Here is a 12,824-nt window from a genome sequence, read left to right on the forward strand (position 1 = left end):
ACAATGTATCATTTACAAAACTTCAATAGGTTTTATAGAACCAACACAATTCAAAAATGATGAAATGCTGAAATAAACCACCTACTTAGTAGAAACAAATATACTTCTTAGCCCATTTATCATCAAGATAGTTTTGAATAAAAACAAATTCACCACATGATTTTTCATGAGATATGCTTTGATTTCCTTTATATCTTGCATAGGTGAGTCTATCCTTTTAAAACTATTAAACATGTTAAAGTTTGAAGAAAATTGCCAGCTTTTGTCTTCTATGTGCAAAGCACTTTTTACTTATATACCACTTAGTTCCAAGGAAATATTAATTATGTGAAAGATTGTTTTGCAATTGTTACCTTCATATGTTTTAGTGTAAAACAAGTGGTTCTAGGTATGCCAAGATGTGGCATATCATGTTATATTAGTTGGCTAAAATGTAAATTATTCTATAGAACTATGATTAATAAATGGATATCTTTCTTAAATAGATATAAAATAAAGCAAACTTTTTGCATAAGTAAATTGCATAGAGAGAATATGCAGACTCTGGAAATTTATCAAATGTATTACAACCAAATAATGAATAGGAAGATTTAGCACGGCAGAGGATAAAATAGGAACTCTAAAGGATCAGATGCCCTTTGAATGACTATTCAAGGTGTACTCAATGTTTTGTAACGTATTTATATCCTAAACCCATGCTTTAAATCAACTTTACTTTATTCCAGCATCTTTGGAGAATTTTTCTACAGTAAGCCCTGCAACAACTTCAGGTCAGTGTTTATGACGCTTTTAAAAATACAACTTAGTGATCATCAAACTCTATCACCTAAGAAAATACACATTTTTTTCTTGCAGCTATTTCTGAGGCATTTAGTCTTCATATCAAGACTTATATTGGTTAGGAATAACATAGTTCATAATATTACAATGTTCCTAATGCCTCCTCACTTATGCCAAGGATATACATTTCCAATTTCAATGTTCCTTTCATATTTTAAACTTTATATACATATATACATGAGAGATACATGAGTGTGTGTGTGTGTTACATATGAGAGATATATGAGTGTGTGTGTGTTATATAGGAGAGATATATGAGTATGTGTGTGTATTATACATGAGAGATATATGAGTGCGTGTGTGTTATATATAAGAGATATATGAGTGTGTGTGTGTGTGTGTGTGTGACATCTCCATAAACGGCTCCAATCATGGTGCCTTGGTGATGAAGCTGTGGCACTTGGGAGGTCACTAAGGGTGAGATAAAGAAAGATCACTTTCAGAATATATTTCACTTTGGAAAGGAGAATTCAGGCTTTGTGTTAACTACTCTATTCCAGCATTTTCTTCACCCCATCTTTCGAGCTACAATTATAAAACTTCATAGTTATACAACTATGAAGATATTGCTTTTGGTATAATAATCATGACAATTTTGATAGTATTTGAAGTCTTATTTTTTAAGGCATCCTCTTTAGTCAGGTACTATATTTTACAAACATTACCTACTTCAATTATCAGAATGATTTTGTAGAGAGGTCGTAATATTTTTCTATTTGAAAGAATAAATTAAATAATAAGTAACATGCCCAGGGTCACACAGCTACTAAGTGTCAAACTCAGAAATCAAAAGCCATTCCTTCTGATTCCAAAGCCCATGGTCTAAGCATATCCTATGCTTCTCTTTCATGTAACATCAAATTAACCTGGAACATTTATGTCTATGGTCATTATGAGATTAATGAATCCTCATATTTAGTTATTGATCATTGAATAACCTTGTATTCTTTAGTTAGAAAATAAAAGAGGAGTTAAAAATCTAAAAACCTCTGTGCTACAATTCTAAAAATCATCAAAAACATAAAAGATTTATTTTTAAATCCAAATACAAATGACATACTTCTAAATGGACACTAACAATTCATAATAACTTTTAAAATTATTAGGTTAATTATTATACAGAATGAATATACAATAAATTCCTGGTAATTACTTTAAAATAGATAATAATTATTTTAATATAATTTATTTTTCAGACAAGCTAACAACCACCAGTCATCTGGCAGCTCCAGGTCAGTTTTAATAATATTATTATAATTTTTTGAAAGAAAGTTTTCTCTTACATTTAATTTTGAAAGAAAATTTTCTCTTACATTTTATTTAGACTTCTCAGACCCTGAGAAGTCTCTGAGGCCTTAGCAATAAATATTGAGCCTATTTTATAGACAAGAAATCAAGAGCATAAACGTTTGCAGTTTTAGCCCTGGATTTCACCAAAGTAAACAATATATTTAGGGCTAATGCCTGAGTTCTCAGATTTCACTTTTATCCTCTGTCTATTATTGACAGAACTGTGATTACCTATTGATAAGAATGTCACCAGTAGTATCAAAAGGTTTTCAACTAAGGAAGCAGATTTTATCAGATATTAGGGATTTTTTTCCTTTGATTATTATCTGTGCATACAAGTTAGACATGCTTGCTTTCTCCTGTTAACACAGTACTTGTGGCCAAAGCAGAACCAAAGTAGCCTTGGATTCATTCACTCATTCAAGAATTTTTTTTAAGTATCTACTTTGTGCCAACTCTCAGTATGTATCTTTGGTGTGCCAATTTCTCTGTATTTCTAGGAATTGTCTGCTGTGCTTCTGTCTGTCAATCTACTAAAATACCTTCTCTGGTCATGACTTAATCTTCATATAAAATGTCCTGGGTGTGTCACTAATCCCTTTAAGTAAATTCAATAAAGGCAATATTGTAGATCTTCAGTCAGCTCCCAACAATATCACTACCATGTTATATTATTAAAATTTACATCAAATATTATATACATAGAGGGAAAACATTTGTAAAATTATAAAAGCTATTCTTAGCAAGGATAAAGAATTCTTGCATAAAAATTGTTGGTGTAATATTTGAAAAGCAAAGCAATACACGAATCAATCAAAATGCTTTAGGAAACAAGCCATCACAATTCTAAAACCCATAAAGATCTATTATGACAGAATAAGCCTTTCTGCAGTTGTATTTAGGTTATATCCAAACAGCAGCACAACATATTGACAAAAAAGCAAAACAAAACAAAAAAGCCTGCCGTTGAGCCCACATTCCTGTCTCTAATGTGGAAGATTATTTACAGCCTCTCAAATCCCTTTCCAACACACTTTTGAACAAATGTTTTTGGGATTGATAATGGCTAATTCTTTTGGTTTAAAAATAAACTGAATAACTAAGCTAAATATATTTTGAAAAATGTGTTCCTAAAACCTTGAAAGCCAGTAACAAGTATCCAAATTAATGCCGTTTTTCTATTTGTTTATTGGTTCATCAAATGATTAATTCAAAGTCATTAAGGCCCTCTTAGTTGTCTGAAATGTCCTAATAGTAATATGTAGAATGAATTAGGTAGAAACAGTGTTTTAAATAAAGTCAGAAAGCACTGAACTTAAAAGAAGGTTTTCTCCTTTACTATTCTGAAGACATGCCTGTTAAAAACATAAAGAATTGGCTGAAACATCTGCCCAATTTCCTCTGGACAAAGAAGGAAATGATGAATGAGGGGTCAGACAGCATGGGAAAGTATGCCACCCATATTTTTCTCTCCTGATGAGTGGAGCAGAAATCTTCTTTTCTACATGTAAATTACAGAAATGGGGACAGTGTACACTTAGCCCTATCTTTCACATTTTGTATAATTGATAGTCAAAATAAAGATCAAAAAGTAACATACATTCTCAATCACTAAAAAGACATGGGTGAATTCATGCATTACCTAATTTCAACAATCAATCTATATGTAATTTGGCAAGCTATCTAGCCTATTTGAACTTTATTATCTGACAAGGAGATTAAAACATATTTCTTAGAGGATGATCATGAGAATTGAAAGAGATAATACAGATACCACTGTACCGTGGTCAACATGGTGACTCCCACAGAGAAGGAGCAGGAGGAACAATGCCAATATTAGATCCCTACTCCTTCTCCCTTCTGAGTTTGATGAAACAGAATCGAACAAAACAACTATTTGGATACTTTGTTTAAAAGATTCATAAAAAACCCTAAATTTAAAACAAGATTATTATACTGGGTAGTGCTCATTTTGATCTGAACTTTTATTTCTCCAAAAAAACTTTGTTTCTAAACATTTTCTGTTATCAGAGACTGTATTGGATTATCCTAATCAATTCTCAAAGTATTATTATAAGGTAAGTAGGTGGTGAAATATCATATTCTTTTTCTTTTTAGTGAATCCATTGTGCTACATAAGTGCCCAGTCATCCTTGCGGTTTATTCCTCTCATATGGCAAGATACTATGTATTTATAGAAGGAAACGAGGCAATTAAACATGAAAACCACATTTTCCAAGCAGTAATTTACTATGAATATGCCTTTCAGGGATGTTAAGTTTATTCTCATTTTTATATGCCTGGAAGACAGAGTTTGAGAAAAATCAACAGATGCATGCATCATATACCTGATATTAGTGCTGTTATAAATTCTACCAAAGAGAATTTTTTGTGATAACGGTACAAAATCCGTGAGGATTATGCTCTATCATTCAGCTGTTTTTGTTGCCAATTACCTTTAAGTTTTACTAACCCACTTAGAACATTAGAGGAGAAGGACTGGAACTGAGGTGACATTACACAGATTAATTTCTGGAGCGCTACAGAGTGCCTAGAGGGAATGTTTTGGCAATTGCTCCCATGTTTGAGGGATTTCTACACTACGGCTTGTTCTAGTCTTTTGTTACTTACTGTTACTTACAGCAATAGCTGCAGAAAACAAAAGTTTCACTATCATGGGCTTTCTCAATCTCATAAAAAATGTAATCTTGCTACCATTCCACTATGTGAAAGAGTTTGAGGATTGGAGAAAAAGAATAACTGGTTGATTTAGTGAAAAACATGAAATTGGGCCAAAACAACCTAAGGTAGAATTATGTTCCTCGATTTAATTACTTCAAGACTGAGATGCAGAGATTTTATCTGATACCAAATGTATCGTGACTTTAAGAATTGTTCTTTTTCTGCATTTGAGCAAAGAACATTTACATATTGCTAACCACTCTCCTCTAATTTAAGACATTCCTATTTACATGGTATCAAGACTACCAAAGAATCTTTCTACCAATAATTTCATTTGGATTGAAAAGCCATAGTCTTGCTTACAATAAAATTAAAAAAAAAAACTAGATTTGTTCTACACAGTAAATGAGAATTTCTGTAAGGTGATATCTATTTTCCAATATAGCATAGCGAAATAAAACTGGTCTCTAGAGGCAAACATTCATGGATGAAGATTCTGCTTCTCCTATTGAGTGAGCTATCAGGATCTCGAGCTTAATTTGTCTTAACCAATTTTGGCCACCAAGTACTATTATCCCTTTTTAAATTGTAGGGACAATAAAAATCGATGATTTCCAAACCATGGTTTCAATGTATCATGTTGTATGTAACATCTCTTCCAAATTATTTGGAAGGCAAAAAATAATGGATTTTAGCCTTTTTACTCTCCACAATGCCTAGCACAGAGGCTGCTCTCAGTAGGCACAGGAGGTTCCTAATGTCAAATCACTGGAAATTGTTTGGACATGGGATCACTCTGAAATAATCATCTTTGAGTGTATACTGAATTCTTCATGTTACAATACGAATCAATAATTAAAGTCTTCTATTTGCAGAATTCCAAGTAATACTAATTTACTGGTGTGTTTTCATAATATGTCAAAAGTTAGTGTCCTAAAGGTAAAATACCACATAGATTACAGAAAACAGGTGTACTTTTTCCCACTGAGTTAATAATGTCTAATATTAAGGAAATTTGATTAGTTTTTAATAAATGAAACCAATTATTATTCTCTTTGTTTACTTTTCTTTAACTGGAATTGATAAACTCCTTTCGTAAAAATTATCTGTTGAGAAGCACAATTTGGTACAGACTTCTTAGAAAAAAAGAAATATTAGAACAAAAATTAAGTAATGAAATGCAAACCAAGTAATACTCAAGTCAAGAACTAGTTTGAGAGTGCAAAACCATTTAAATTAAACTGGCATCTGGCTGGGTATAACAGCTAATGTTTTAATTGATGATTTTTCTTAGAAATTGTAATCATAGATATTCATGTAGGAAATGAAAGAGTGAGAGAAGACTCAGTAAAAATACAATTTGACAAAAATTTTAAAACTCACTACCATTGTATAAGAATTACATGCATATTTTTCATACTAGTTTTAACATGGGAAACTTCTGTTTCCTCATGGACCAAGTCAGTTGAAGAATGTTTATGAAACAGTCTGGAGAAAGAGCACAACTTAAAAGAGTACCTAATATTCCAACTTAAATTCAAAATACTTTAAACTAGACTCAGTTTCTAACCCTACAATTTGTTCATCTCGTAATCGCTATTGTGACTAATGTAAATGGCCTCTTCAGTAATTCAACTGCCAATTCCTTAGCATCCCATTCTTCACCTCCACTAATCTTGTTCAGAAGCAAATGTAGTCACTGAAGCTCATCAATTTTACCTGTAAAGTAGCAATTGAATCCATGTCCCATCTCCCCTGCCATTGTGAGAGTTGTAGCCCTCATCTTTCATGTGGACCATTGAAACAGCTTCTTGAGTGGTCTTATTAAAGTGATGTTTCACATGGTCCAACAATTGCCTTTATGAAATATGGACTGGTCATATTGCAGACATATGTAAAATTTTCCAATGCCATCACCTATTGAAAAATATTTCTAACACTTAACAAAGATAAAAAGTTTCCCTAGAATCTGGTATCAAACTGCCTTCCTACTATGCCTTCCATAAACATCCCACCATCTAGGTTAGTGAGACTCATCTGTTTCTCATATGTTGTACTCTTGACACATCACTAAATACATTCTATATCTCTCTCCTCCTTAGGTGCATTTCTAGGTATACATCAAAAACTAATTTAAATATGACCATTTCTATAAAAATGTCTTTAATTCTTGCCTTAGAAGGAAACTAATTGCTTAAACTTTGATGCTCCCATAGCACTTTTTAAATCTCTCTCTTTAAAATATAATTTGTAAATAAACAAGTTCCCCCACTGAACTTGAAGCTTCATAAGAAGAGAGAGGCTCTGCCTTACTCATTCTTTTATCTCCATCTCTTAAAATTCCATGACAAAAATGTATACAAAATAAATACTTGTTGGGTCAGTAAATGATTATTCATGAGATCAATTGAGTCCAAGTGGTATGACTTGCTGGTGTGGTTATGGCGTCCAATCAAGAGTTCAACAGATACTGAACAGAGATGTGATTCATCAGGAAGTGAAGCTCCCATGAGAAGCATTAGGACAGCCAAAGTGATATATGTTCCTAGCTGTATCCCAAATTCATCTTTGAAATGCTGAATACTTGGAATTCTATTAGCTACTTGTAAAATAAGACACAGTTTTAAGTATAGTGCTTTATTTGGTTTATTTATTTATAAAGCATGTATAAGATTCTATGAAATATTATGCATTTTCTGGATTAATAACTCAATGGTTAAGGACTTTTGATGAATAGCTCTTAAATATCAACAAATATATGCATTTGAGTTTATTAAATAATATTTTTATTATTATTTATTATTCTCCTACATGGGAGTACTCTGTCAATTAAGAATGGCTTTGATCTTTACTCTGTCCTATAATTTTAGATGTTGGGTGTTCCATGAATTTCCCACTGGTTTATATTCATTTTAATTACAGCCAGTTACAAATGTCTAATTTAGTTGTATGTAGACTCAGCAAAAATCTATAAATGTTTTTAATTAAGAAGTAACTTAGTAGATTATTGACATGGGCATTTTTACTTTTCCAATTAATTTTATAGAGCAGAAGGAGAAATTTCAGATTTTCATATTTTGAAAACCCAGCAGATGGCAGTACAGTTCTGGCTTTAAGATTAAGAACAATAACCAAAAAGAAAAAAAAGTGCTGATGAGTTAAAGATTTCCAAAACCTTTCACCATCATTGTTATTATATTCAGAGGCAGAAGTATTCAAATTTCCACATTGGCCTAAAAATTTTTTTAAAAAGTCTTTATCTTGTAGGCGTATAAGAATATGGCTTATTTTCAGAATTGCTCTTAAACTTCCCAAGTTAATTTCTAGAAGTAAAATGTGTTTCTTGGTGCATCTCTAGACTTAAGTTTATGAAAGTGGGGCAAGTGAAGGACAAGGCAGGCTGAGAAGTTCAAGTTGTTCGGATCCCCTCCAGAAGATGGCATGAAACCCTGCAGGGGTGTGTTTACAGTGTACCCCCTAAGAATCTCTGACCCAAGGAACGAAGAGATACTCAACAGAAATAGACATTAGATTTCTTCATTGTTCAATGTCACAATGCACTGGGAATTTTAAGTGCTTATCTTACTTTAAAATGACTTTTGTTGGTAAATGTACTCTACAGAATGGAAACCTTGACTTAAGCCACTATATTTTCAAATAATAAGCTTATGAGTAAATGAAGTGCCTGCTAGATACTGCAGACGATGTGATAAGCTTTCCAAAATTGCCCCCACATGAAATTTCAAAATTTAAAATGCTCTAATTTTACAAATGATTGACTTACAAATGAAATAAATATTCCTATGGCAGTTGAAGAACATACGTATAAGTAAAACCCCAGTGGCAAAAAGGCCTATTAAATATTTAAACATTGCACATATCTCATCAATTGGAAATTAATTTCAGTTGTTTTTTAAAGGAAATGTCTCAATAGAATGCCTGCCTGGTTCAAGTCCTTGTACTGATGCTCTAACGTGTATAAAAGCTGATTTATTTTGTGATGGAGAAGTAAACTGTCCAGATGGTTCTGACGAAGACAATAAAATGTGTGGTAAGTTCTCCCCCCTACTCTCTCCCCTTCTGTTTTATCCTCCCTCACTGTAGACATACAAACACAGACACACACACACACACAAACACACACACACACATTCTAATCTCAAATATCTGAAACTACTGAAGAATGAGCTATTTAAATAGCTATTTTTATAATATAATACAAAATCTAAAAATAATTGTATTGATATTTTCCTAAACATTATAAATAATATTAAACATATTAATTAATTAAACAGAATTCCATTTGATCACTACAGAAAGGAAGATGTGATTAACAATGTCTGTCATAAATGTGGGAATGGGTGTTGCTGAATTTTCATCTCTTCTCTATATTAAACTAATCCAAGCTATTATTAATTTGACTTCTTTGATAGACATTCTCACTTCTTACTAATAGTTTTCATGTTTTTTCACTATCATGTCAGTCTTTTTCTTTCAACATTTTAACAGTACCTAACTCAATGAGCACCATATTAAAATTTTGACTGTTGCTTTTATTTGCCTCTTGTAGTTCTATAAATAATAGAAATAAGACATGAATAAGAACTTAATGCCTCATAAGTAAAACTTCTGTGTTTCATTTGTATATTTTGGCATTTTTTGAGTGTTAATGACAACGTTATTTTACCATTATTATTACTATTTGACACTTAAGTAGCAGTTACCATATACCAAGCATGGCTCTAGTTGATTTAAACATATTTACTCTTTGACTTATTTCTTCATTTCATAGCTGGATTCCACTTAGAAAAGTTTACTAGAAAGCAGCATCTAAATAGGTAATTTGTTTTTGTGTGTAACACATTTAAGAAGATGTCCACATAGAACTACAATAGTTCTCCCTTATTAGTGGTTTCCACAGTTTCAACTACCTGCTGTCAACCACAGGGCACAACAGTAAATGGAAAATTCCAGAAATAAACAATGTATAAGTATAAAATTGCACATCATTCTGAGTATTGTTATAATTGTTCTATTTTATTAGTGATTATTGCTGTGAATCTCCTATGGTAGGTGTGTATGTATAGGAAAAAACATAGCAGATATAGGGTTCAGTACTATCCATGGTTCAGGCATCCACTGGAGGTCTTAGAATATATGCCCTGTGGATAAGGGGAGACTGCTGACTTTGGATAAGTCTAATGATATTTTGTTTTATTTAACAGAATGTATTAACTGCACATTTTTTGGTATGGCTTATAATCAGTTTTAAAACTGACTATAAGTACAATTAGTGTCCAAAGTGTGTTAAAGACTGTAGTTACTATTTTCTACACTTTTCTATTATTTGTTACACTTTTGTCATCTTGCTTGATAGTAATTAAAGATGAATATTCTAATAACGACCAAAGTTTTAAAAGCTCCCTATCCACTTAGTACACATTTTAAAAGCCAGACAGCTGGTCTGTTTCCCGGTACCAACTCAACAAAAGGCAACTCTACTACATAGATTTCCACTAAGCAATCCCGATGCAAATGTTCTTGGATAAAATTCAGACCTTTAAAGTTGAACTACGTACTTTGAAGTGCACTCGGAACATATTGGAAGAAAGTGCAGGCTACAGAATATTTTTAATCTATTTTATATAACTAAGTTACTCAAAGAAGAAGAAAGCAATGTTCTTGCTTTGCTATGGCTTTCAGGCATTTTCCAAAATCTTTTCAGGGAGAATATGATACAAGTGTGCCATCATGAGGTAACAAAGGTGATGCTGATTTCTGTTTCAAAAATAACAGTGTACGTCAACTTAGACACATGGCTTTAAGCTAACATAATGATGATCAATATCCTTAAATAGAGGAAAAGGCATAACTACCAAAATATATTAATCGAATAATTGAAAAATGTACTGCACCTATTATTTTGTTATTATGCTCATGGAGTTCATAATTTTCATGATGAACTAATATCAGTGCATATAAAAGTGAACCATGAACCATAAGAATATCATGTAAGTGTGATAATTTGTCCTAAAATAAGTTTTAATGCTATGAATCATTTTTATGAGCCACTCTAAACTCAGGAGATGAGCCTCAGTATTAGAATGGAAGTAATTATCTAAATTTGCTTTAAAAACATAGTCAAACTGCGTTGTTACTTTTTAGTAACATGAAGATTTTTTGTCTATTGAACCTTAGTAGTGACCAGACTTTCATGTCACTAACTCTCTCAAGCTTGCACACCGTCACTTTCCATTTTCTTGATTCTCTTTTTTTTGTTTAAGTATTGTATCTATTTTGGTAAATAAATTCGAATTATTTGTGGGATAATATTGTTTAAATCAATCAATGAATCTATTTTTATCCAGAGAGAATTGAAGAGTACAAGTTGCTTTATTCATTTTAAGTTGCTTCATTCATTGATTATGGGGAGCCCACAAGCCTAATGACTTTCAGCACCAGCTCAAACTTCCAGCAGCATTATTTCCACCTGAAAGCCGCTGTCCATCAATCTATATTCTTCTGGGAATCAGGTTACCAAATCATAAGCTAATGAATTAATTCCCAGGCCATTGTTTTTAAGCAGACTTTGAATAATAAACTTAAGTTACCAAAGTAAATTTTTATGTACTTGAAAATATATATATACCAAAAAAATAGCAAAAACCCAATAAACACATGAAATTTTTATCAAGATTTCTATTTGCTATCTAATTTTTAATGTATTTATTTTTATATACATAAAATATTTTGTCATAAAATAGCTTGTATTATGTAATTTGATAGAATCACTTTATAATTTTACGACGAGCTTTTTCATAGCTCAGTTTAGAATTAGCTTATTCTAAACACTCAGATTCCAAAAATGGCAAATTAATTTTGACATATTACTTTGATTTTTCTAGCCTCCATTAATGTTTCTCCATATGAAGAATTTTTAATCTGTGCAGAGAAAAAGATACATTGTAAGCGTCATAATTTTAGAATATTGTGTCAACATAACCAAGTAACTAGAAGGAAAATAATGTAAGAAAGACTAAAAATTGTGAAAATCAAGGTGGATTTTTGCATATACTATACATAGCAAGTGTATGAAAAAAAAACAAAAATCTCTAAGTTATGGCTCCTGGTTCATGCCTTCAAGAAGATTTTAATCTAGTTGTAATCTATTCAGATATAAATTAAAGGCAACTAATAATGCATGACATTAAGGAGAGGTTCATGAAATAAACCTATGAAAAGTAAAAGCGGAAAATGAGTAATTATGGAAAGAAAAAGGCTTAATCAGGAATATTGAATGAAAATATAGAAAATATTGAACTAGTTATCTCCCAAAGGAGCAAGAGTAATGAACTTTAAAAGATGGACTAACAGATTTGTTGGATGGAATTCTGTACAGGCCACTAGTACTATCATTTCCCTGGCCTTATTCTAATCTTTTTCAAGAAAACATAGCACCTTGTACATATATTTGAAATTCACCTAGCTCCAATTTAATTATAAAAATAAGACAAAAAATGACTGTCTGAACTGGCAGTTTTCAATTCAGATATATTTATTTCCTTGCAAATATGGAAGAATACACTTAAAGTGCAGCTTAGGGAAGTGTGTTTAGAAAGACAATGCTTTTGGGCATGGCGCAGTGGCTCACACCTGTAATCCTAGCACTTTGGGAGTCCTAGGAGTGCAGATCACCTGAGGTCAGGAGATTGAGACCAGCCTGGCCAACATGGTGAAACCCCGTCTCTACTAAAAATACAAAAATTATCCGGGCGTGGTGACGGGCGCCTGTAATCCCAGCTACTCCGGAGGCTGAGGCAGGAGAATCACTTGAACACAGGAGGCAGTGAGCCGAGATCGCGCCGTTGCGTTCCAGCACACGCAACAAGAGCGAAACTCCGTCTCAAAAAAAAAAAAAAAGGAAAAGGAAGGAAGGAAGGAAGTGAAGGAAGGAAGGAAAAAGAGAGAGGAAGGAAGGAAGGAAAAAGAGAGAGAGAGAAAGGAAGGAAGGA

General features: G+C 32.3%; 1 protein-coding gene across 1 annotated transcript in view; it reads left to right on the top strand.

Annotated features, from left to right (window-relative positions):
- Positions 1–12,824, top strand: part of TMPRSS15 (transmembrane serine protease 15) — a 136,198-nt gene that overhangs the window by 20,473 nt on the left and 102,901 nt on the right. Inside the window, exons 5-6 of the mRNA XM_055279329.2 lie at positions 2,037–2,072; positions 8,732–8,863. Coding sequence (XP_055135304.1) covers positions 2,037–2,072; positions 8,732–8,863 — 168 coding nt within the window. The remainder of the gene's footprint in view (positions 1–2,036; positions 2,073–8,731; positions 8,864–12,824) is intronic.

Source organism: Symphalangus syndactylus, chromosome 5 (assembly GCF_028878055.3).
Source record: "Symphalangus syndactylus isolate Jambi chromosome 5, NHGRI_mSymSyn1-v2.1_pri, whole genome shotgun sequence".
Classification (NCBI taxonomy): Eukaryota; Metazoa; Chordata; class Mammalia; order Primates; family Hylobatidae; genus Symphalangus; species Symphalangus syndactylus.